Raw genomic sequence first — 22,849 nt, 5'->3', positions numbered from 1 at the left:
CTGTATATTTGGAGTTTGCGTGTCTCTCTCTCATCATCATCATCACAGTGGCTAGGAGATGTTAACGCCCTCGCCTGGTCTGCAGGTCGTGGGTTCGATCCAGACCGGACGCCTGCTGTATATTTGGAGTTTGCGCGTCTCTCTCATCATCATCACAGTGGCTAGAATATGTTAACGTCCTCGCCTGGTCTGCAGGAGGTCGTGGGTTCGATCCAGACCCGACGCCTGCTGCTGTGTATTTGGAGTTTGCATGTCTCTCTCTCATCATCATCACAGTGGCTAGATGTTAACGCCCTCGCCTGGTCTGCAGTAGGTCGTGTGTTCGATCCAGACCCGACGCCTGCTGTATATTTGGAATTTACGTGTCTCTCTCTCATCATCACAGTGGCTCGGAGATGTTAACGCCCTCGCCTGGTCTGCAGTAGGTCGTGGGTTCGATCCAGACCCAACGCCTGCTGCTGTATATTTGGAGTTTGTGTGTCTTTCTCCATGCGCTTGCATGTGGATTTTTATCCGGGTCCTCTGGGTTTTTTTCCCTCCACATTTACAAATCGACATCACGCGTTCAGAGTATTTCGCTGCCACAAATTTCCACAAGATAAGCCACTTCGTTGAGCTATCATTTGTGACCAGGTTGCTTCTAAAAAAAAAGCTATTTGGCTCAGTGAGCCTTACCTGGTAAAATAAAAAATAAAACTTTTAGTTTAATTGTGTATATCTGAGTTATATACACGGTGTAAAAGTTATATATTTACACTACATGTCGTTGTATTTTCTACGTGCGTGTAACTTGACAATGCAGACACGCAAAGCGAGAAATTCCATCTCAAGGTCCGTTTCGTTTTTTTACAGGCGAAATATCCGAACAAATAAAGAAAACCCTCAAATCGTTTCCCGTAAATCACTTCCCTGTGCTTACACGCGAACTACCCTTGTGCACCACTAACATTGCGTTACAATACTCTTAGGTATTTTTCGATAAAGTCACTTAGGTAAAAAATAATAATAGAAATAAAATAATAAATGAAAATAACTAAATGAAATCACGACATTTCGGAGGCAACACAAGTCTCCGTCTTCAGGTGGGACCGTCACAGCCAAATTTACCGTATCTTGAAACGTCGTGATTTTATTTAGTTATTTTCACAGCCAAATTTACTGTATCTTGATACAGTAAACTTGGCTGTGACGGTCCCACCTGAAGATGGAGACTTGTGTTGCCTCCGAAACGTCGTGATTTAATTGAGTTATTTTCATTTATTCTTATTTTATTTCTATTATTATTATATTATTATTATTTTACCTACGTGACTTTACCGAAAAAACCTAAAAGTGTGAATCCTTGCAGTCACGAAAGCTTCAAATCTAGAATTGCGTTACAAGTATCAGAATTTTCATCTCATCTTCCACCGGAGGAATCCGATGAGCCAAAAAGCGATTTTTTTTCAGATATCCAGTATCCACACGGTGGCCTGAGTGCAGTAGCGAACGTTCCAAGAAGTACAAGAGAATATTTATACTGGTAGGAACCTCCTGGTTACACCAGCCCACAGGGGATTATTGTGTCCGTCCGTCCGTCGTGCATCCAAAAATGGGAGGGGTGGGGCTGGGTGGAGAGGGGAGGGTGGGGAGGGGCTGGGTGGGGAATGGCTGGGTGGGGAGGGGAGGGTGGGGAGGGGCTGGGTGGGGAGGGGCTGGTCACCCCGTGGTGCCCTTATAAAACTCAACGTTTAACCTACTCACACCGGCTTGTGCCCACTCTCACAGTCGGCCATATTTGCGGAATACACCACGCTGCCGTTGACCCTGGCCATTGACCGAGCAACCCAACGTTCCTACCAGCTCCCTCCGTAGGAATGTGTTACCCTCCGAACCCTCTACGCTTTGAAGCACATGCCGTAAATAAGACCACAACTGTTGCTTATCCCTTGCAATTAAACGTTGAATGTGTCGTGACACAATTCACGTTGGAAATGCTTACCTGTCAACCCCTAATCACTGCCTACCTCATTACAGACCAATTCTATTCCTTATTAGTCACCCCGTGCCCCTTATACATCTCAACGTTCATCCTACAAAGTCCCATCGTAAGGGAGAAACAAAGATTTATTTTTGCCTGTATTGAAATGGCTGTGTGCCGTATGGACCTGAAAACTAAACTTCCTTGTACAAGAATACACAGTATGGGTTGACAGGTAGACATTTAGGTTTAAAGAAAAGTGACCTTATTTTCATTACAAATAGCACGTTTCTTTTTTCCCCACATTTTCAATCAAAGTGACGTTGGTTCCAAGGTGGTGGTAGTGAGGTTAGAGACTGTGTTGACTGGGCCATTGTGAGCATTCTATAAATTTCAACCAACAATCTCCGTGCGATCGACCAAACCCCTTCATTTGTATCTACTGTACATATAAAGGCAATGACAATCTTCGGTCTTTTTCAGTGCACTGCCGCCTCCAATGTTGTCACTATGACCAGTCTGCATCTTCATTGAGACGCGTTAACTTCGTTTCATCGCCGTCGCTATTTTTGGTCTGTACTGGGCAGTTGTAGCCATCGCAACGCTTGATGATTTCCATCCACTCAAAAGAGTCATCATCGTTGACTAAAAAGCAGGAAACACTTTGGCGTCGAATATTTTCGTCACTCATTCCGTTCACGAAGTTTGACGCTGCTCCGCCGGGGCACAGGGTCAGAGGTCGGGGCACAGGGTCAGAGGTCGGGGCACAAGGTCAGAGGTCAGGGCCGGTCAGCCCGAGATCTTCTTGAGAGCCGCACGCAGTGTCCGCTTCATAAAGGTGTCGCCGACCTCCACCATCGCGGCCAGGGTCGCGCCGTGACCCCGTGTCACCTGCCACGGGTGGCAGAAAGTTAATGCACGCACACACACAGACAAAGATCCCGCGCATAGCCTGAACAGATCATTGGGGCAAGTACTGTTAGCGAGTAGAACCTGTGAGGGCCGGCACGGTATGTATGTTATGTATATTATTGGTTCTTTCGGTAAAGTCACGTAGAAGGGAAATAATAAAAATAAAACAATAAAATTCCGTGTGGTTTTCACACCTGATGATTGCTTGTGTTGCAATCGAAACGTCGTGAGAATTTTATTGGTTTATTTTTGTTATTTTATTATTTCCCTTCTACGCGACTTTACCGAAAGAACCAAGAATATGAATCCCTGCAGTCACGAATGCTTTAAATCGAAATTTATGTTTTGTATGTTGAACTACTTTCGCACCGTACGTAGCCAACCGTGCTAATCGGAGGTGCGGGGAAAGGACAACAAACTAAACACAAAAAGTGGCTCTAAAGAAATTAGTTTTCAATCTCGATTTAAAAGTGCATTGCGGTATTGATAGCGTAGGGTCGTATTGGTATGAGCAGTGGCTGCATCGATAGCATTGTCCGTATTTGCTCGTAGCGGCACGGTTGGATTGATCACGTAGACTAATCGGTAGTATAATTTCGATTTAAAGCTTTCGTGACTGCAGGGATTAATCTTCTTGGTTCTTTCGGTAAAGTCACGTAGAAGGGAAATAATAAAATAATAAAAATAAAACATAATAAAATAATTATCACGACGTTTCAGCCACAACGCAAGCAGCCGTCCTCAGGTGAAGACCAGGTCTGTCAGGGAGACAGCGTCTGACGCTCTTTCCCCGACGGCTGCTTGTGTTGTGACCGAAACGTCGTGAGAATTATTTTATTATGTTTTATTTTTATTATTTTATTATTTCCCTTCTACGTGACTTTACCGAAAGAACCAAGGAGATAATCGGTAGTAATCGCGGCTGTATTGACCGTGCTGGGTCGTAGCGGTGGCGGTGATAATGTTTGAGCTCACCTGAGCCCCATGCTTGTTCACGAGCGCCAACAGGAGCTTGGCAAACTTGAGGGACTTGGCGAACGACGCTGCATGCGCCGACATCGCCACCACCAGCATCTCCACCTCCTCTGCGTTCAGCTCCATCTTTAAGGGGAGGCAACACAACACGCGATTTTGTGTCCTGGGCACCACGGTGGCTATGAGATGTGGTGGTGGTGGTGGTGATGAGGTGTTTCGATATTTGAAAGAGGTGGCGATGGAGAGGAAACGTTTCTTGTCCCACAGCTCACCTTTCGGTCCAGTGCGGCCTGCAAGACGGTGAGGAAGCCCTCACCCCAGCACACGCCCGGGCTGCTCACCAACAGCCTGGTCACCAGCAAGCACACGAATCACAAAGCGACACAGAAGACTGTTGGGGCAAATGCCGGCGATGCACCTATGGAGGGGGTGGTGGTGTGGACATAAACACCACGCCCGGCCGCCTTTGTCTCCGCAGTGCCGATGTTTTGTAAACGCCGAAACCAGGTGCTCACTTAAGGCCGAGTATACCTACGAGAGGTCCAGGACCAACTCAGGTCAGATGAACGTCACTGTTATTGGTCGCGAGTGGGAATGGAACGTGGGTCGCCGGTTTGTAGCGCAGCGCGCTAATTACACTGCTACTCTCCACAACACAAACAAAAATCCCCCATATAGCCTTGAACAAACTCTTTGGGGCAAGTGCTGTTACCGAGTAGCACTTATGAAGACCGGCACAACACACCGGCAGCGATGATTACACACCGCACCTGGTGCTCATTTGAGGCCCGAGTCGACCTAGGGGAGGCCCAGGACCGGTTCACACGAACGCCATCGCTATTTTTCGATTTAAAGCTTTCGTGACTGCAGGGATTCATCTTCTTGGTTCTTTCGGTAAAGTCACGTAGAAGGGAGATAATAAAATAATAAAAATAAAACATAATAAAATTGTATAAAATTGTATTTTATTATGTTTTACTTTTATTATTTTAATAAAACATAATAAAATTGTATTTTATTATGTTTAATTTTTATTATTTTATTATTTCCCTTCTACCTGCCATCGCTATTGACCGCGAGCGGGAATCGAACTCGGGTCGGCGGGTTCCTGAGCGCGACGCACCGACCATCGTACTCCACCGCTCTCCGCACACAACACGCCCTACGGGTGCTCGTACACAGAATCGAGGAATGTGCGGGTGGCAGAGGAGGAGGCCCTGAAGTGGAGAACGGCCCCTCCTGCTCCGCTGACCTGAGGAGACTTGGGAGATCGTCGGAGGCCAGGTTGTCGCGGATAACCCTGCACATGAACTCCACTTGGAAAGGCCCTGCCGAGACAAACACGTGGGTTAACGGCGACGGCGTCGCAGCTAATGGGACGTGCCAGGGCATCCCAGCCACTGTGAACCATCTGAGACACAATGCTCGTTGCACTAGAGCAAGAGACCCATAGACTCACACAGCGACCCATAGACTCACACAGCGACCCATAGACTCACACAGCGACCCATAGACTCACACAGCGACCCATAGACTCACACAGAGACCCATAGACTCACACAGCGACCCACATTCTCACACAGAGACCCATAGACTCACACAGAGACCCATAGACTCACACAGAGACCCATAGACTCACACAGAGACCCATAGACTCACACAGAGACCCATAGACTCACACAGAGACCCATAGACTCACACAGAGACCCACAGACTCACACAGAGACCCACAGACTCACACAGAGGCCCATAGACTCACCCAGAGACCCATCGACTCACACAGAGACCCATAGACTCACACAGAGACCCATAGACTCACACAAAGACCCACAGACTCACACAGAGACCCACAGACTCACACAGAGGCCCATAGACTCACACAGAGACCCATAGACTCACACAAAGACCCATAGACTCACACAGAGACCCATAGACTCACACAGAGACCCATAGACTCACACAGAGACCCATAGACTCACACAGAGACCCATAGACTCACACAGTGCCCCATAGACTCACACAAAGATCCTTGTTATCCTTCCCCCGCGCCTCCGATTAGCACGGTTGGCTATGTACGGTGCGAAAGAAGTTCAACGTACACGTGTACGTACCCAGCTCGCTCATCTGCGTCAGCGGCAGCAGGCACGCTGCACAGCCCTGCTTGGGGTAGGAGCTGCAAAACGATCCAAGGGCCCCCGACAGCAGCCTCGAAGCCGGCTGTTCCAGGCTGGACAGCTGGGCGGGCGCGCGCGGTACAGGCAATATCAAATGAACTCACGAGCGACGTAAAAAAAAAACAGGGCTTTACCCTTTCCAGCAAGAGTACAGGTTTTGACGATTTTATCTGCCACCAAAACTGACACTTTTATTCAAGGGATCATGTTTGCAATTACCACAACACAAGCAGTTAAAATGCAAACAAAAAGAGACAACTCTGATAATGTATGCACTGTCCTTGAAGTTGATTGGTCCATGCAAACAAAAAGAGACAACTCTGATAATGATAAGCACTGTCCTTGAAATTGTTTGGTCCACACCCGAGAGCCCAGTTTCACATGGTGTTGGACCAGATGATGCCAAAAGCCGTACAACTCAAAAATACTCTGATAGTGCATTGTTTTTGAGTTGTACGCCTTTTGGTGTCATCTGGTCCAACACCAGTGGAGACTAGGCTCTAAGAAAAGCCGTCTCGGGTGTGGACCAATCAATTTCAAGGACAGTGCATATCATTATCAGAGTTGTCTCTTTTTGTTTGCATATTGACCACAAGTGTTGTGGTTATTGCAAACATGATCCCTTGTATAAAGGTGTCAGTTTTGGTGCCAAACAAAAGGGTAAAAACCTATTACTACTACTAAGAGACCAGGTGTTGACCCTTTCCCGTTCCGAGACGCGTGCAAAGTTGCAAGGGTGTGGGTCCCGTTCGCCACTTTGGCGGGCGGACACGACGGTACGGAGAAGACCTCGGACAGGTCCGTAGCGAAGGGTTTTTTTGGGTTAGATCGCGTGAATATAAAATGCGTCTAATAGGGTTTTTCCCCTTTTTTCTGGCAACAAAACTGACACCTTTTGCAAGAAATCATGCTTACATTAACCACAATACTTGCAGTCAAATGCAAACAAAAACAATACTCTGATAATTTATGCATTGTCTTTGAAACTGATTGGTCCACACCAGAGACAGCTTTCTTTAGAGCCTAGTCTCATATGGTGTTCGACCAGATGACGCCAAAAGGCGTCATCTGGTCGCATTTGACTGCAAGTATTGTGGTTAATGTAAGCATGATTTCTTGCAAAAGGTGTCAGTTTTGTTGCCAGAAAAAAGGGGAAAACCCCTATTAGTATATTTTGGTACTGGCAAAGGAGGTCTCATGATAAAATGCGTCGTTAGGCCACGGCACCGCCCCACCTTTGAGAGGAAGAGCTCCCGGGCGAGCTGCGTGGAGGCCGCGTGTCCGATCTTGGGGGTAAGGGCAGCCACGGCCGTCGCCAGGAGAGCGATGCTTTCCTCCGGCAAGGTCGCGGCTCCCAGCGCCGAGCACACGGCAGAGACCTGCGCAGATACCAGAGCCGCCGCACAGCACTGGTCGTGAACTCCACATTGTCACCCTCTCATCATCATCACGGTGGCTAGGAGATGTTAACTACCTCGCCTGGTATACAGAAGGTCGTGAGTTCCATCCCGACGCCTGCTGCTGTATATTCAAAGTTTGCGTGTCTCTCTCTCTCTCATCGTTGCTTTTAAAGCTTTCACAGAACATTTTGAGGTGGTCATGCATGTGTCTCTTTCCATCTGTCCTTCAGTAACGGGTGGGAGGTTGGGTTCCTTAACTCACGTAAAGATGATCCGAAATTAATGAAACTTTGGTGGTAGGTTGTCTTGCTTTTAAGGACTCGTCCTATTTAACATCGGCTAAATTTGACGAAAGGGTTGCCCAAAAAATGTGGAGGCACAAACCAGGGCACCACACAGGACAATTTGCAAAAATGCATATACGCATTTTGCCCCGACAGCTACCCGGTCAGATGCCATACGGCTAATTAAATACTTCCGAGGGCAAACACACACTGGAACGCGTTACACAGGAACCACGCATACACGGGACTAGCCGAGTTCGCTCGTTAACTTTGACCTCCTCCGTGTTCAATCTGCTCACCTGCTCTGGCCGGCACTCATTCAGCAAGGACAGCTCAGCAGGGCTCGATTCTTCCATGCCTGGAAACTGCCAAATAAATGAAATACACGTAAATCATTGCAGCATTAAACTTAGCACTAACAACCCTCACGTTCACCTTAACACTAAGCCCAACAAGATCACGCTTGATCCGAGGCACAACTAAACCCAACCCCAGTCCTAACTCTAATCCTAGACCTACCAAAACCCTCGCCATAACTATATCTCTAGACCTTATCAATAACCAAAACAAAGCTTGACATTTAACTTGACGCTAGACCCAACCACGCTCACAGTAATCCTATACTTGACAATCCTCATCCTGAGCTAAAAAGATTAACCATAACAAGCCTGATACTGGTAGGAACCTCCTCGTTACACCAGCCCACAGGGGATTATTGTGTCCGTCCGTCCATCCGTCATGCATCCAAAAATGGGAGGGGTGGAGCTGGGTGGAGAGGGGAGGGTGGGGAGGGGCTGGGTGGGGAGGGTGAGGCTGGGTGGGGGGTGGGAGGGGTGGGGCTGGGTGGGGAGGGGCTGGTCACCCCGTGGTGCCCTTATAAAACTCAACGTTAAAACCTACTCACGCCGGCTTGTGCCCGCCCTCACAGTCGGACATATTTGCGGAATAAAACCACGCCGCCGTTGACCCTGGCCATTGACCGAGCAACCCAACGTTCCTACCAGCTCCCTCCGCAGGAATGTGTTGTTAATCCCATACCTACGTAGCCTTACCCTAATCGACCGCAACTCTAGACCTAACAAGCCTAACATTAACACCAAACCTAACAAGCCCGATCATCACCATAAAATATTGAACTCTAACCTTAACCCAACAAACCTTAACCCCATCTCAACTCTCATAAACCCAATTCTAGCCCTCATCATGCCATGCATCATAAACAGACTATTATTATTTAATGATTTAATATTTAAGTTCACACAAACCTCACAACTTGCTTCCAGCCACTCCTTCACTTTAGCAACCTTTTCCTGAAAAAACAAAAAAATATTTTTTTAATCAGCATATAGCAATAATTCATTTAAAAGCCCTTTGCCAACCCACTGTTAAGACTGACGGCCTGCCGCACGTCATACCAGGCGTGATGGGTTTGTTTGGCCATACTTCACCACGCTGGTCAGTGTGGGCTGGTGCATGGTGTGCCCAGGACTGATCCAAATATCACTCGCCACTGTTGTTAGTTGTGCCCGAAAAACTTTAAATTCAGGTCGTGGGTTCGTAGCGCCGTGCACGAACCACCTAACGCCGAGGTATGCCGCAATAGCATTTTTCACCAAGCGCAAAACTTGCGCTTTTGGCTACGTAGGGTGCGAAAGAAGTTTAAACGTACATACATAAGACTCACACAGAGACCCATAGACTCACACAGAGACCCAGACTTACACAGAGACCCACAGACTCACAGAGACCCACAGACTCACACAGAAACCCATAGGCTCGCACAGAGACCCATAGCCTCACATAGAGACCCATAGACTCGCAAAGTGACCCATAGTTTGTGGTATTTCTCCTGCACCTCCGATTACCGCGGGTGGCTACGTATGGTGCAAAAGAAGTTCAACAACATTCATACAGTTTCACTTAACTTTGTATTCCTGTACTTCCAGGAGGCACGAAGATTCACTTGCAAGTTCTTAAACTGCAGTTCACTCAAACACAAGCCTGCCCTCTTTCTAATCCCTCCAAAACCTATAACCGTGATAACGCACGCGCGTAATTATCGACTTTCACTCCTCATTTTCGCGTGTGATCGCTAATAAGGCTTGAAAAAAGTGTACACGAAATCCACAACGCGAGTGATGACCTTGATGTGCGGCGGAAGGCCCTGCTCCGGCTCGGCTTTCGGAAACGGCAACTCGTCCAAAATGTCGATGCCGCCGCCGCCATCGCCGCCTCCACCATCGCTCGACTCCCGAGGACCCGGCACGGGTGTCCCGGGATCTCCTCCCAGTGCTGCCCGACCGGACGCGCTTAAATCGCCGGCGTGCCGGGGGGAGTCGAGGCGTGGCCGTTTGGGGGCGACGGTCGCGTTTCCGCTCTCGCCGCCGTCGTCGCCGTCACCGCCATCATCGTCGGGCACCGGGCGCTTCCGCGTGCCAGACGGTGCGGGGTCACAGGTCACCCCGACGGTGCCTTCGTCGTCCGAGCCGCGCCTGAAGAAAACGACGTGGCGCAGCAGTCGTTCGTTTCAGTCAGCGGTTTTTTAAAATATGGGTCGTGGGCGGTGCCATGGGGCCCAGCAGTAGAGAAAAGGCCGTTTGTTGCAGAGGTTCGCGGCTCGAATCCTTGCAATATTAGTGTAATATGAGGATATATCCGGCTCACTGACATATCACAACTCGTCATGGGGATTGGCTCTGCCGGTCCTGGTTTACAGCCAATGTGGGGAAGCCTGGGGGCGTGGCCCTTACGTGATGGAAAGATGACAGCTATGAGGATTGGTTCTGCTGGCCTTGGCCACAGCCAAAGGGGAGATCAGTCAGGGGCGTGGTCCCGGGAGATGACGAGGGAGCCTGGAACATTCCATGCAGGCTAACGAGGATTGGCGGAAACGTACCACGTGACCCAGGTATTAAATAGGGGTGGAGACGAACGACACGTGGTCAGAACGGGAACGAACAGAGGGGGGAGACCATGCGGGAGCGGGGCTCCGAGTTGCCACGTGGCAGTGCGTCTCTCTCTCTATCTGTCCCTTCACGCTGCCTAGCAGTAGCGTGGAGTAACTGTAAGATAAGTTGAATAAAAGACGAATTCCAGAAGTCGCCTCAACGAGCTTTATTACATTAGGAAGCCACTGTGGAGCTATGCAACTTTTAGATCATCTAGTTTGAAAAGAATTTCTTCAGAACTGCTTTTTGTGTTTAGTTTGTTGTCCTTCCCCCACACCTCCGATTAGCATGGTTGGCTACGTACGATGCAAGTGCAACATACACACATACCTGTCAACCCATACAGTTTACCTGTATTCTTGTACAGGGAAATTTAGTTTTCAGGTCCATACGGTGTACAGCCGTTTCAATACGGGCAAACCTTTTTTGTCGGATGAACGTTAAGATTTATAAGGCCACGGGGTGACCAATAAAGTCTGAATTGGTCTGTAATAAGGTAGGCACCGATAAGGGGTTAACAGGTATGCATACTGTAGGTTTTTACCCTTTAAACTGGTACAAAACTGACACCTTTATACAAGGCATCATGTTTGCAATAACCGCAACACAAGCAGTCAAAATGCAAACAAAAAGAAACAACTCTGATAATGGTAATCATATGCACTGTCCTTGGCGTACGCCTTTTGGCGTCATCTGGTCCAACACCAATGGAGACTAGGCTCTAAGGAAAGCTGTCTCGGGTGTGGACCAATCAACTTCAAGGACAGTGCATATGATTACCATTATCAGAGTTGTTTCTTTTTGTTTGCATTTTGACTGCTTGTGTTGCGGTTATTGCAAACATGATGCCTTGTATAAAGGTGTCAGTTTTGTACCAGTTTAAAGGGTAAAAACCTACTACTATATTTTGCCACTGGCAAAGGAGGTCTCATAGGTATGCATACGTACACACTTCCCATTGAGCATGTGCATTCAGGCCCGTCGGCATCTTACGCGTCGCAGTCGATCGCACTTACACTCACCCGGGAACCACCGACACCGGCGTCTCCCCACGCTCTGCCTGCTGAGCCGTGCCCACGTGATCCGCGGTGTCCCCGCGGTGCCCACCGCCACCCTGGCAGCGCAAACGCGTCCGCAGCCTCTCGCAGAGGGCGGCGTAACGGGCACGCCACACCTCGCTCACCGCTCCGCCACCTTCGGAGGGAGACGAGACGAAACGCGCGAGACGGGATTTTGGGTCGCGCCTACCGGGCTTGTTGTCCCGACGTTCCGCTCCGCACGCCGGGTGCCGCGATTCAATTCCCCGTAGATCACGGGGGAGGTACACAACTCGAGAAAGACATAGGAGAGAAGGATCCCGGTGAATTCTCAACTGGGTAAAGGACTCCAATCGCAAGGGGATAACATAATCTCTAGCCTGTTTAAGTTCAGGACAAATGGCTGTAAAGAATTATTGGCGACCAGACTCTCGACACCCAAGAGGTTTTATCACGGGCGACTGAAACCCGGATTCGAAAAGCCAGGGTCTTGGCAGTGCCGGTTCCGCGTCTCCGATACGGTGCGACAACAATTATAACAACAAGTCATTTTCAATTCGTAACGCGCACAGCATTCACTCGCTCTCTCGAAGGGAGAGAACGACTCGGGAGGCTCGAGGAGGAACCACAGACAAGCAGGAGGGCGCAGCGGGCACGGCTGCAGCGGTAAGCTGGCGCAAACAATTGCCCAAGTGCTGCGGTTCTTCCCCGAGCCGCGTGGCCACCTGAAACAAATTCACGTTAAGTTCACCCAAGGTTGTCGTGGTGATGGGGGGTGGTAGTTGGGTGGGATGGGGTCACTTGCCAACATACACGCGCTGGTTCAGCGGCGCCATCGTCCGTGCGGCGACGCGGACCCAGGGGTCGCAGGTCGCGGCGGGGTGCAGCAGGGCGCGGCGCAGCAGGGCGAGCGCTGGCGCAGGGACTTCGTCTCGGACGGTGCTCAGCAGCGACACGACGGAGCGCTGGAGGCTCACGGGAAGCCGCAGCAGCGCGGGCAGCCTGCCACACGCAGGGGCCAAAGTCAGGGGTCACAGGGGTCACGGTAGACAATCCAGTGCGTCGTAGCCCTTGTACACCGGCGGCAACAGCCGAGTCGAGCCAGCGAGTGGCGCTATAATAGCTCCGCTATCATAGCGGGCGCTATAACGCGAGTCTAGCGCGTGACGGACTACTCGGGGGGTGTGGGGGGGTTAGAGAGGTGTGAGGGGACTTAGGGGGGTGTGGGGCCGTCCATAAATGACGTCATGCACCTAGGGGGGGGTCAGACATTTGTGACGATGTGACAAGGGGGGGGGGGGTTTGAGAAATGTGACGTCACATCAAAATGCGCAACTTTAAATACATATAGACAACACGTTCTACTAATTAAATAGACTTTTTAATACATGTTTTCTCCTACAACACCAGAGTGCAGCGCCACATTAAATACGCACTACAATGACAATAGTTTGAAGCGATTTGAAGCATGTTTTATTTTGGGGGGGGGGGCAGAGTTTTGTGACGTCATATTTGAGGGGGTCTGACTTTTTGTGACGCCGTGTGACTAGGGGGGGGGTCAAAAATCGTCCAAAATCGCGTGACGTAATTTATGGACGGACCCTATGGGGGGAGGCTAGGGGGATGTGGGGGTAGGTGGGGGTAGGGGGGTGTGTCGGGGGCTAGGGGGGTTAGGGGAATGGGGAGAGGCGAGGGGGGGGTTAGGGGTGTGTGGGGGGGTAAGGGGGTGTGGGGGGGGCTAGGGGAGTGTGGGGTTAGGGGGTGTGGGGGGGTTAGGGGGTGTAGAGGGGTGGGGGGTAGGGGGGTGTGGGGGTAGAGGGGTGGGGGTTCAGGGGGGTGTGGGGAGGTTAGGGGTGTAGGGTACTAGGGGTATGGGGGGGGGCTAGGGGGGTGTGGGGGTAGAGGGTGTGTGGGGGAAGAGGGGTGGGGGGTGTGGGGGGGTTAGGGGGTGTGGGGGGGCTAGGGGGGTTAGGGGTATGGGGGGGTTAGGGGTATGGGGGGGGGTTAGGGGTATGGGGGGGGTGTCTTTCTTGCTGCAAAAACCCAAACACAACCGCGAGATGAAACAACCCCACCCCACCCGGCGCCGTCCTCTGCGCGACTCACAGCGCCAGGCGCGCGGTCTGCCCCGGCACCTCGCCGCACACCTCCTCCACCAGCTCCGCCACCAGCGGCCCCCACGCCGCCGGCAAGCCTCGGGCCTCCAGGCGCCGGGCCCACGCCAAGCCCGCGGCCTCGGGCCGCCGGGCCACCAGGAGAGCGTGGAGCAGCAGCAGGAGGCGGTGGCGATGGTGGTGGGCAGGGAGGGGATGGTCCAGAAAGCTCCCGAGATCCATGGCGAGTAGCGTCTATTGAAGGCCGGCAACCACGCCCGGATGTCTTTGTCTCCCCCAGCGGTGGTTTTACACACCGCACTAGGTACTCATTAGAGGCTGAGTCGACCTAGAGGTGGGGGGGGGGGCAGGACCGGTTCGGATCATCCGTGAGCGGTGTTGGTGGCCGTGAGCGGGAATCGAACTCGGGTGGTCGTGGTTTAGTAGCGCTAACCGCTGCGCCACCGCTCCCCACGCACACGTACTGACCCAACGCTTTACGATGCGACACGGCGTGGATTGACAAAGATGACGTGAAATATCACGCGTGGCAAATTACATTATCTCTCGAGAAATTAGCTCGTTATGAGGGTAAATAAAATAAATAAAAAATGTTTCACGTTTACTGCGCGTGCAGTACACAGCTAACAAACAGGTAGTCGGGAAAGTATTTTATGCACGCGGCGAAAAGGGAGTAAAATTAATACATGTTAGAGAGACGAGACTCGGTGAAATGTTTACAAATGTCAATTCACCTTGAGAAATGAAGAGAGAAAAAGTTGTGCGGCGACTTTAAAAATGCCATCGTAAATTTGGCGCCAAACAGCGATGTGAGGACGTTCGCGGTGGTGACGTCGTCGGTGGTGGTGACGTCATGTAACCCGCGCCCAATTGATTTCGTGTGCGGCGTTGATGACCGTTACGATGACGTCACGCACCAATCGATAATACCTTACGCAAGACGTCACGCTCAAGAGGCAACGATGATGTCACGGCTAACGTCCGTCGACACTTGCACGATGACGTCACGGGCGGGTCGCTAAGCCTCGCGCGCCGATTGACCCCACCCTCGGATAACGTCACGCGAGGCCGTTTGTGTTTTTTTTTACTTTTTATATTTTTTATATATTACAAATGTTATCGCGAAATACTTTACACCGTCGCTATCGTAAGTCGACGTCGCAATGTACGAGTCAAATAAATATATACTTTTAAATCAATTTTTTTTAAATTTGCGCGTTCAATCGTCAACGAACGAAAATTTGAATATCGAACCGACCAATCAGAGGCGGAGCTCGCTGAGTCGCATCCGTTGAGGCGCCACCGTTGAAGTCGCCGTGAGGTGAGGCGAGTCGCGAATTCGCAAATTCGCAAATTCGCAAATTAAACTATAAGTTTTAACGCTTTCGTAGGAAGGAGGCTTTCGCGGCCAATATCGATCATAATATAGGTGGGGTGGGGGGGAAGGTTAGATCGCTTAAATATCTAAAAGTGTCGTGAAACCCGCCACCACCCGATTAATAAGCGGCTTGTCATGTAAACAACGCGTAGCCAATTCGTTATTAATTCTAGATTTGAAGCTTTCGTGACTGCAAGGATGTATACTCTTAGTTCTTTCGGTAAAGTCACGTAGGTAAAAAATTAAATAAAAATTAATATAAATAAAAATCAGTGATTTTATTTTTACCGAAAGAATTAAGAGTATAATTCGTTATTTAACACGTCGGAGGCTTTCGCGACAATATCCATAATGTAGAGTGGTTTTCTTGGAGTTAAATCGCGTAAATATAAACATAACGTTAAACCCGACACGGCCAATCTGTAAGGTTTTACCACGTAAACAGAACGTGCCCCAATGCCTTACTAAGTACAGCAAATCCAGTCAATGTTGTAGATTCTATTCTTGGTTGATAATTGTTTTTTTTAACCCTTTTATCTGGCAACAAAACTGACACCTTTTTTTTACAAGGAGTCATGTTTGCATTGACCACAATACCTGCGGACGGAATGTCAAAGTAACTACTAAACGAAAGTTTTTTTTTATTTTACCAGGTAAAGCCCTACTGAGCTATTTAGTTCTTTTTCAGAAGTAACCTGCCCATAAATGATAGCTCAACTCCGTGGCTTATCATGTGGAAATTGATAGCGGCAGCCAAACAATCTGAACGCGCGACGTTGATTCTAAATGTGGAGGGGAAAACCGAAAGATCCAGAGAAAAATCCACGCGACCACAGGGAGAGACACTCAAACTCCAAATATACAAACAGGCGTCAGGATCGAACTCACGACCTGCATATCAGGCGAGGGAGATATCATCTCACCTCCGCGGCACCCCATTTATAGTAGTAGGTTTTTACCCTTTTAAACTGGTACAAAACTGACACCTTTATTCAAGGCATCATGTTTGCAATAACCACAACACAAGTAGTCAAAAAAGAAGCAACTCTGATAATGATAATAATATGCACTGTCCTTGAAGTTGATTGGTCCACACCCGAGACGGCTTTCTTTAGAGCCGATTCCCCATTGGTGTTGGACCAGATGGCACCCCATTTGTTAGAAATCGATGGTCTGTCTCTAAATGGGCTGCGGTGCTTCGTGCGAACTCTGAATGTGCTGCATGCAGGGGGTCCAGCGAGCAGAGATGGAGAAGAACAACCAGGAGAAGCATTTGGAAGTGTGCGATGACATCATCAGCTTTTTCACAAGTGATCTCAAACCCAAGGAGAACATGGACATGGCCTTGGAAATGCAGCGGAACATGATGGAGAATTGGGTGGTGCAGAGCGAGGAGGCCATCCAAGCGCTGAAAGGTGCAGGATGCTTTCGCACGCCGTAGTCTCCATCACATCCATGTGTTTTAAAGCGAAAGATGAGGGTGTGTCTTCTAAGCCGAACTGTATATTATCTTAACACGTAGCAGGCTTTCGCGACCAATATTATTCATAATCAACGTTTTTGGGTTTAGATCGCGTTATTTATAAATGTGTCGTAACCCTCCACCACCCGACACGGCCAATCAGCAAAAAAGTGTCACGTTGACAAAAGACAAATAGTTCACTGCTTTAGCCCACCGGTGTGTTGAAGCGTGTAAATGTTGTGCTTTCACCGGTGTGTTGAAGCGTGTAAATGTTGTGGTTTCACGCTTCAACACACCGGTGGGCTAAAGTAGTGAACTATTTGTATTTTGTCAACGTGACACTTTTTTACTGATTGGCCGTGTCGGGTGGTGGAGGGTTACGACACATTTATAAATAACGCGATCTAAACCCAAAAACGTTGATTATGAATGTATATTATCTCTTGTTCATCTCTCGAACCTGTATCTCTCATCTACAGCTTTCTCCTCTCGTTCATCTCTCTAGTCTGGCCCGCGAACCGCCAGTTGGAAGAAGCTTCCTCTCAATGACATGTTCACGCTGCATGATCATCATTGGGGAGTAGCTACTACTGGTAGGCGGGTGGGTAGGAACACGTACCTCCCTTGACGATTTCGGGGTCAGCATCATAGTCAAAGCGCACGAGGGGGGGAACCATGTATCTGGGAGAGACAAGGTTTGGATTAAAACTACAGTGAAACCTTGGATTGCGAGCATAATTCGTTCCGGAAACGTATTCGTAATCCAAAGCACTCGTATGTCAAAGCGAATTTCCCCATAAGAAATAATGGAAACTCGGATGATTTGTTCCACAATCCAAAAATATTAATATAAAAATTATTAATACAAAATACTGTACCTTTTTATATTTTTATTTAAAATTTATATAAAGTAATCAAACGTATTAATTACATTTAATCGTGGCCGGTGTGAGGGAGACGAGAGAGGAGAGGAGGGTTATTGTGTTGGACGACTTTCACTTGCAGTACAGTTACTAAAGAACAGTCACTACACTTGGACACAAAGTTTAAAAAATGCTTTACGCACACACACGTGGTCACACACTATAGTAAACAGTGTACGCTCGCACGGATGTTGACTATACGAGTGAGGCACGCCGACTGAGACCGAGCATGGGAGACGATTACCCACAATCCCACACCGAGAGAGAAGAACCATTGGCTCAGTTGTGATCACGTGACGCTCGGCAGACAAAGCGTATACTGTACATACTGCTCGTATTGCAAGACATCGCTCGTTTATCAAATTATTATTTATTTAAAAAATTTGCTCGTCTTGCAAAACACTCACAGACCAAGTTACTCGCAATCCAAGGTTTCACTGTATTTAACATTTTTTTATTTTACCAGGTAGGGCCCACTTAACCTATGTAGCTCAGAATCAACTTGGCCACATGATAACTCAGCGAAGTGGTTTATCGTGTGGCAATGTATAGCAGCCAAATACTCTAAATGCATTAATCTGAATGTGGCCCTGGAGAAAAATCCATGCAACCACGGTGAGAGCATGCAAACTCCAAATACACAGCAGGTGTCAGGGTCGGGGTCGAACCCACGACCTCCTGTACACGAGGCGAGGTAGTTGGCATCTTGCCGCCGTGGCACCATTTATGAGACGCCACGAAAAATGAGGCTTTCCACAAACTTGCTCCCCACGTCACTTACCGGATTAAAAAAATGCACCCTGCAGATTTTGCGTTAAGGTGCAGGGGAAAATGTGCCCCTTGTAATCTGGAGAATGTTTACGCCGTGCAACTGGACCGTGCCAAGCCGTGCCAAGCCGGCCCGGCCGTAGCTCGGGAGGCACCAGGTAAAGTTTTTCCACTGCAGAAGCTGAGCTGTGCCGCTCACTGCTTTGTGTTTAGTTAATTGTCATCCCCCCGCGCCTCTGATTACGTATGTTGTGAATGAAGTTCAACATACATCTCGCCTCTGCTCCTCTCTACCTCTCAAAAGAATGACGAGATGAAATCTGCACACTCGGACTTTGCTAAAGCGCCACGGGGTTGTCATCGACGAGACTTAAGCTTTTGGCTAAAACGCCGGCCTAATTTAACACTGAGAAAAAAAACCCTCCTCCCCTCCCCGGCGTTTGCGCGCCTCGCTGCAGACAAGAATACGCTGAAGATGGCGCGGGAGGAGATGATGCTGGCGACGAATGACCTCGGTGCGGCGAAGCAGGAGCTGGAGCAGGTGAATGCCGAGCTGCAGCAGAAGCTGCAGGAGCGGGAGGAGCAGCGGCAAGCGCTGGCATATCCTTGGACGTGCGGGCGCGCATGCAGCGACCCCCGCGCAGGGCTGGGTCACGAGAATTGAATATAGAATAGAACGTTTATTTATCCTGGAGAATCCGATGAGCTACAAATCTTTTTTTCACAGATGTCCGGTAGGGGGACGGAGTTGGAACGTTACAACAACAACAGTACAAAAACACGATAAGAGTGCAGAATATAGGAAAGGTAAACAGATCATAATTGTTTTTTTACCCTTGGACTCATACAGACCCATAGACTCACACAGAGAGCCATAGACTCACACAGAGCCATAGACTCACACAGAGACCCATAGACTCACACAGAGACCCATAGACTCACAGAGACCCATAGACTCGCACACAGACCCAAAGACTCAGACAGAGACCCATAGACTCGCACAGAGACCCACAGACTCACACAGAGACCCACAGACTCACACAGAGACCCACAGACTCACACAGAGACCCACAGACTCACACAGAGACCCACAGACTCACACAGAGACCCACAGACTCACACAGAGACGCACAGTTTCTTGTCCTTCCCATGCACCTCCGATGAGAACGGTTGGCTCCGTACGGCGCGAAAGAAGTTGTGCGTACGTGCGTTGCGACTGTGGTGTTAAGCAGGCGTCGTGAGCCCATGGGTCGATTTAGCCCCTTGACCGACGTCGCACTCGCTGCTTGGCCGAACTGGAGGAGATGAAGAACTTGGAGAAGGAGCTGAAGCTCCAAGAGGAGGACATCACGGTGGAGTTGACCGACGTCATCCCCAGCACCAAGTACGTGCGCACACACGCCCGGTCGTCACGTTTTGTTGTTGTAGATTAATTATATCGATCCGATCACAGGGGGAGTAAGGGGGGGGGGGGGCGGGATGTACAACTTCCACGACGGGCGAGTGGCGCGTCGCCGGCAAGGCGGCTCGGACAGACGGCCAACGCGGACGCGTAGCTACCCATAGCGTTACGCGGCACGTGCGTCAGATCCATTTTCTTCGGGGAAAGAGGTGGGGGGGGGGGGGGGTAGTCGAGTCTCATTTCCAAACTCTGTCTCTCCCAGGTACATGGTTCACCTCATGTCCAAGCTGACGCTCGTGCGCTTCGACTATGATGCTGACCCTGCAATCGTCAAGGGAGGTACGTGTTCCTACCCGCCCGCCTACCAGTAGGTGCTCCCTAGTGGTGTTCGTGCAGTGTGAGCGTGTCGACGAGAGGAGGAGTGTACTCGCAACTGATGGCCCGCTGGCCAGATGTGAACACCCTCGCCCACTGATCTACATTATGGCCTTAGCAAGACGGTGACAGATCAGTGAGATGACAGATGCACAAGAGAGGAGAGAGCTGTCGACGAGAGATACGGAACACATTCCTGCGGAGGGAGCTGGTAGGAATGTTGGGTTGCTCGATGGGCCACACCGGCAGTGGTGGACAGGGCCCATCTGCAGGTACCTCGGACCCCCAGGGGAGGGGCCACTGTGCCAGCCCAAGAGGGGGGGGGCTGCTGGGGACTCAGGATCCCAGACAACCCAGACAGCTGAGCCCCTTGGCGCCACCAACGGGGGGCTGCGGGGGATCTAGGATCCCACGCAACTTGACGGGCAAGGGGGATTAAGGGGCCGCTCCCCAGCCGATCGGGGCCAGTCGCAGCTCAAGACCCAAGACCAGCCAGCTTAGGACCCTGGACCCCCTCGTCCCGCTTGTCCTTGTAATGGCCGGGACGCTGTGCGGGACAGTGGTGGGACTCTGGGACTCCAGGATCTACGTCCTTGTAAGGGCGAGGTCCGTGGAAGCCAGAGTCTAGACCCGCACCTTGGCTGGGTCGGGTCAGGTAGCCTCCCCTAGGGTAATTGTAGCCGGAGGACCCCAGAGCGTAGCCAGAGTAGACTGTGTCCCTAGGCCGTGTCCCTAGGCCGTGTCCCTAGGCTGTAACAGAGTATCAAGACTGTTGGAGTGTTGTATCGTAATAAAGAAGTTATCTTCTTGGTTCTTTCGGTAAAGTCACGTAGAAGGGAAGTAATAAAATAATAAAAATAAAACATAATAAAATAATTTATTTTTATTCTTTTATTACTTCCCTTCTACGTGACTTTACCGAAAGAACCAAGAAGATGAATCCCTGCAGTCACGAAAGCTTTAAATCGAAATATAAACAAGTTACCTCTACAAGTGTCTCCGGAACCCATTACACTTCTGGTAAAATAAAAACACAAATAGTTTAAATCGTCACGGTTTACAATGTGGAGAATACGGTCAAGGCAAAGTGCTAACGGCGATGCTGCTCGCGCACGGCTCGGTTGCGATGGTGCGTGCAGTGGTGGGGAGCAAGACGGGCGTGCAGCCCTTCGAGTTGGACACGCGCCAGCACAGCCGCTCCTTCATCGTCAACTACCTGTGGAGCCTTGTGGACTCGGTCTGGTAGTGTCCACGGCCGGACTCGACCGTCAAACCGGAGGAGCATTCCCGCTTGAACACTACTACCACCATCGTCGTACGTAGTCAACCGCGCTAATCGGATGTGCCGAGGGAAGGACGACAACACGATGGGTCTCTGTGTGAGTCTATGGGTCTCTTGTGAGTCTGTGGGTGTCTGTGTGAGTCTATGGGTCTCTGTGAGTCTGTGGGTCTCTGTGTGAGTCTGTGGGTCTCTGTGTGAGTCTGTGGGTCTCTGCGTGAGTCTATGGGTCTCTGTGTGAGTCTATGGGTCTCTGTGTGAGTCTATGAGTCTGAGTGAGTCTATGGGTCTCTTGTGAGTATGTGGGTCTCTGTGTGAGTCTATGGGTCTCTATGAGAGTCTATGGGTCTCTGTGTGAGTCTATGGGTCTCTGTGTGAGTCTATGGGTCTCTGTGTGAGTCTATGGGTCTCGTGGGAGTCTATGGGTCTCTGTGTGAGTCTATGGGTCTGTGTGAGTCTGGGTGTCTGTGTGAGTCTATGGGCCTCGTGTGAGTCTATGGGTCTGAGTGAGTCTATGGGTCTCTGCGAGTCCTTTGTATGTGTGTACGTGTGTTGAACTTCTCTCGCAAGCGTATGTAGTCAACCGTGCTAATGGGGGGGTGCGGGGGTAAGGACAATAAACTAAACACGACAACGAGCAGTTCTGAAGAAATGCATTTGTCAATCTCGATGATACTCTTTGGTTCTTTAGGTAAAGTCATGTAGGTATAAAATAAAATAAATCGCGACATTTCGGGCGCAACACAAGCATCCGTCATCAGGTGGGAAAGCATGGTCTGCTGCTGAGGCAGACTGTTTTAAAAGGTTTGAAATGGGTGTAGCTCAAGGGTCATAAAGAAGTGGCCGGGGCTAGTGATGTTAATCTGAGGAATTAGCATGTAACTGGGCAAGGATGTGGCTATGTTAATGTGAGAGATTAGCATGAAATAACAGCTAATTTCTCACATTAACATCACTTGCCCCAGCCACTTCTTTATGACCCTTGGGCTACACCCATGTCAAACCTTTTAAAGCAGTCTGGCTCAGCAGCAGGCCACGCCTTCCCACCTGATGACGGACGCTTGTGTTGTGTCCGAAACGTCGTTATTTATTTTATTTTCTGCCTACGTGACTTTACCGAAAGAACCAAAGAGCATGGATTCCTGCAGTAGTCATGACAGCTTTAAATCCAAATCTCGATGATGGTTTAAAAGTGCGGCATGGCTCCCAGTGGCTTCCTAATAGCAGAAAGGAAGAACATTCCAGACGGCCGCAGAAGCGCCACGCGACGAAGCGACCGTCTTTGTTCGATCGCGAGCCAGCGGCGGTCGTCATCGATACGCCGCCGGACGGAGTGTCGCAAAGTAACAGTCCTCCTGGCACCTGCGAACGAGCATCATTCCCTCCCGGCAATGTAAACTGCCCAAGCCCATTTATACCAAGTCAACATTTTTGAAGTAAATTTGCGTTCGATCGTTT

At 49.9% G+C, this 22,849-nt stretch overlaps 2 protein-coding genes across 2 annotated transcripts; one reads left to right on the top strand and one right to left on the bottom strand.

The window, feature by feature from the left end:
• Positions 1-693: 693 nt before the first annotated feature.
• On the bottom strand, positions 694-14,565 carry FANCE (FA complementation group E). The gene is made up of 13 exons (XM_078882330.1): positions 14,539-14,565; positions 13,797-14,132; positions 12,496-12,692; positions 11,676-11,847; positions 9,849-10,197; positions 8,971-9,015; positions 8,005-8,070; positions 7,257-7,400; positions 5,959-6,082; positions 5,100-5,175; positions 4,120-4,195; positions 3,848-3,973; positions 694-2,851 (listed from the first exon to the last, which is right to left on the bottom strand). The coding sequence occupies exons 2-13, from the start codon at positions 14,024-14,026 to the stop codon at positions 2,750-2,752; spliced, it is 1,707 nt and encodes a 568-aa protein (XP_078738456.1). The 5' UTR covers positions 14,027-14,132; positions 14,539-14,565; the 3' UTR covers positions 694-2,749.
• Positions 14,566-15,070: 505 nt separating this feature from the next.
• On the top strand, positions 15,071-22,151 carry SPC24 (SPC24 component of NDC80 kinetochore complex). Its single transcript, XM_078882339.1, has 6 exons — positions 15,071-15,125; positions 16,411-16,597; positions 18,794-18,935; positions 19,615-19,719; positions 20,000-20,076; positions 21,252-22,151. The coding sequence occupies exons 2-6, from the start codon at positions 16,429-16,431 to the stop codon at positions 21,356-21,358; spliced, it is 600 nt and encodes a 199-aa protein (XP_078738465.1). The 5' UTR covers positions 15,071-15,125; positions 16,411-16,428; the 3' UTR covers positions 21,359-22,151.
• The last annotated feature ends 698 nt before the right edge of the window (positions 22,152-22,849 follow it).

Source organism: Lampetra fluviatilis, chromosome 64 (assembly GCF_964198595.1).
Source record: "Lampetra fluviatilis chromosome 64, kcLamFluv1.1, whole genome shotgun sequence".
Taxonomy (NCBI): Eukaryota; Metazoa; Chordata; class Hyperoartia; order Petromyzontiformes; family Petromyzontidae; genus Lampetra; species Lampetra fluviatilis.
The sequence above is the reverse complement of the archived record's forward strand: the minus strand, read 5'-3'. Positions and strand labels throughout refer to the sequence as shown.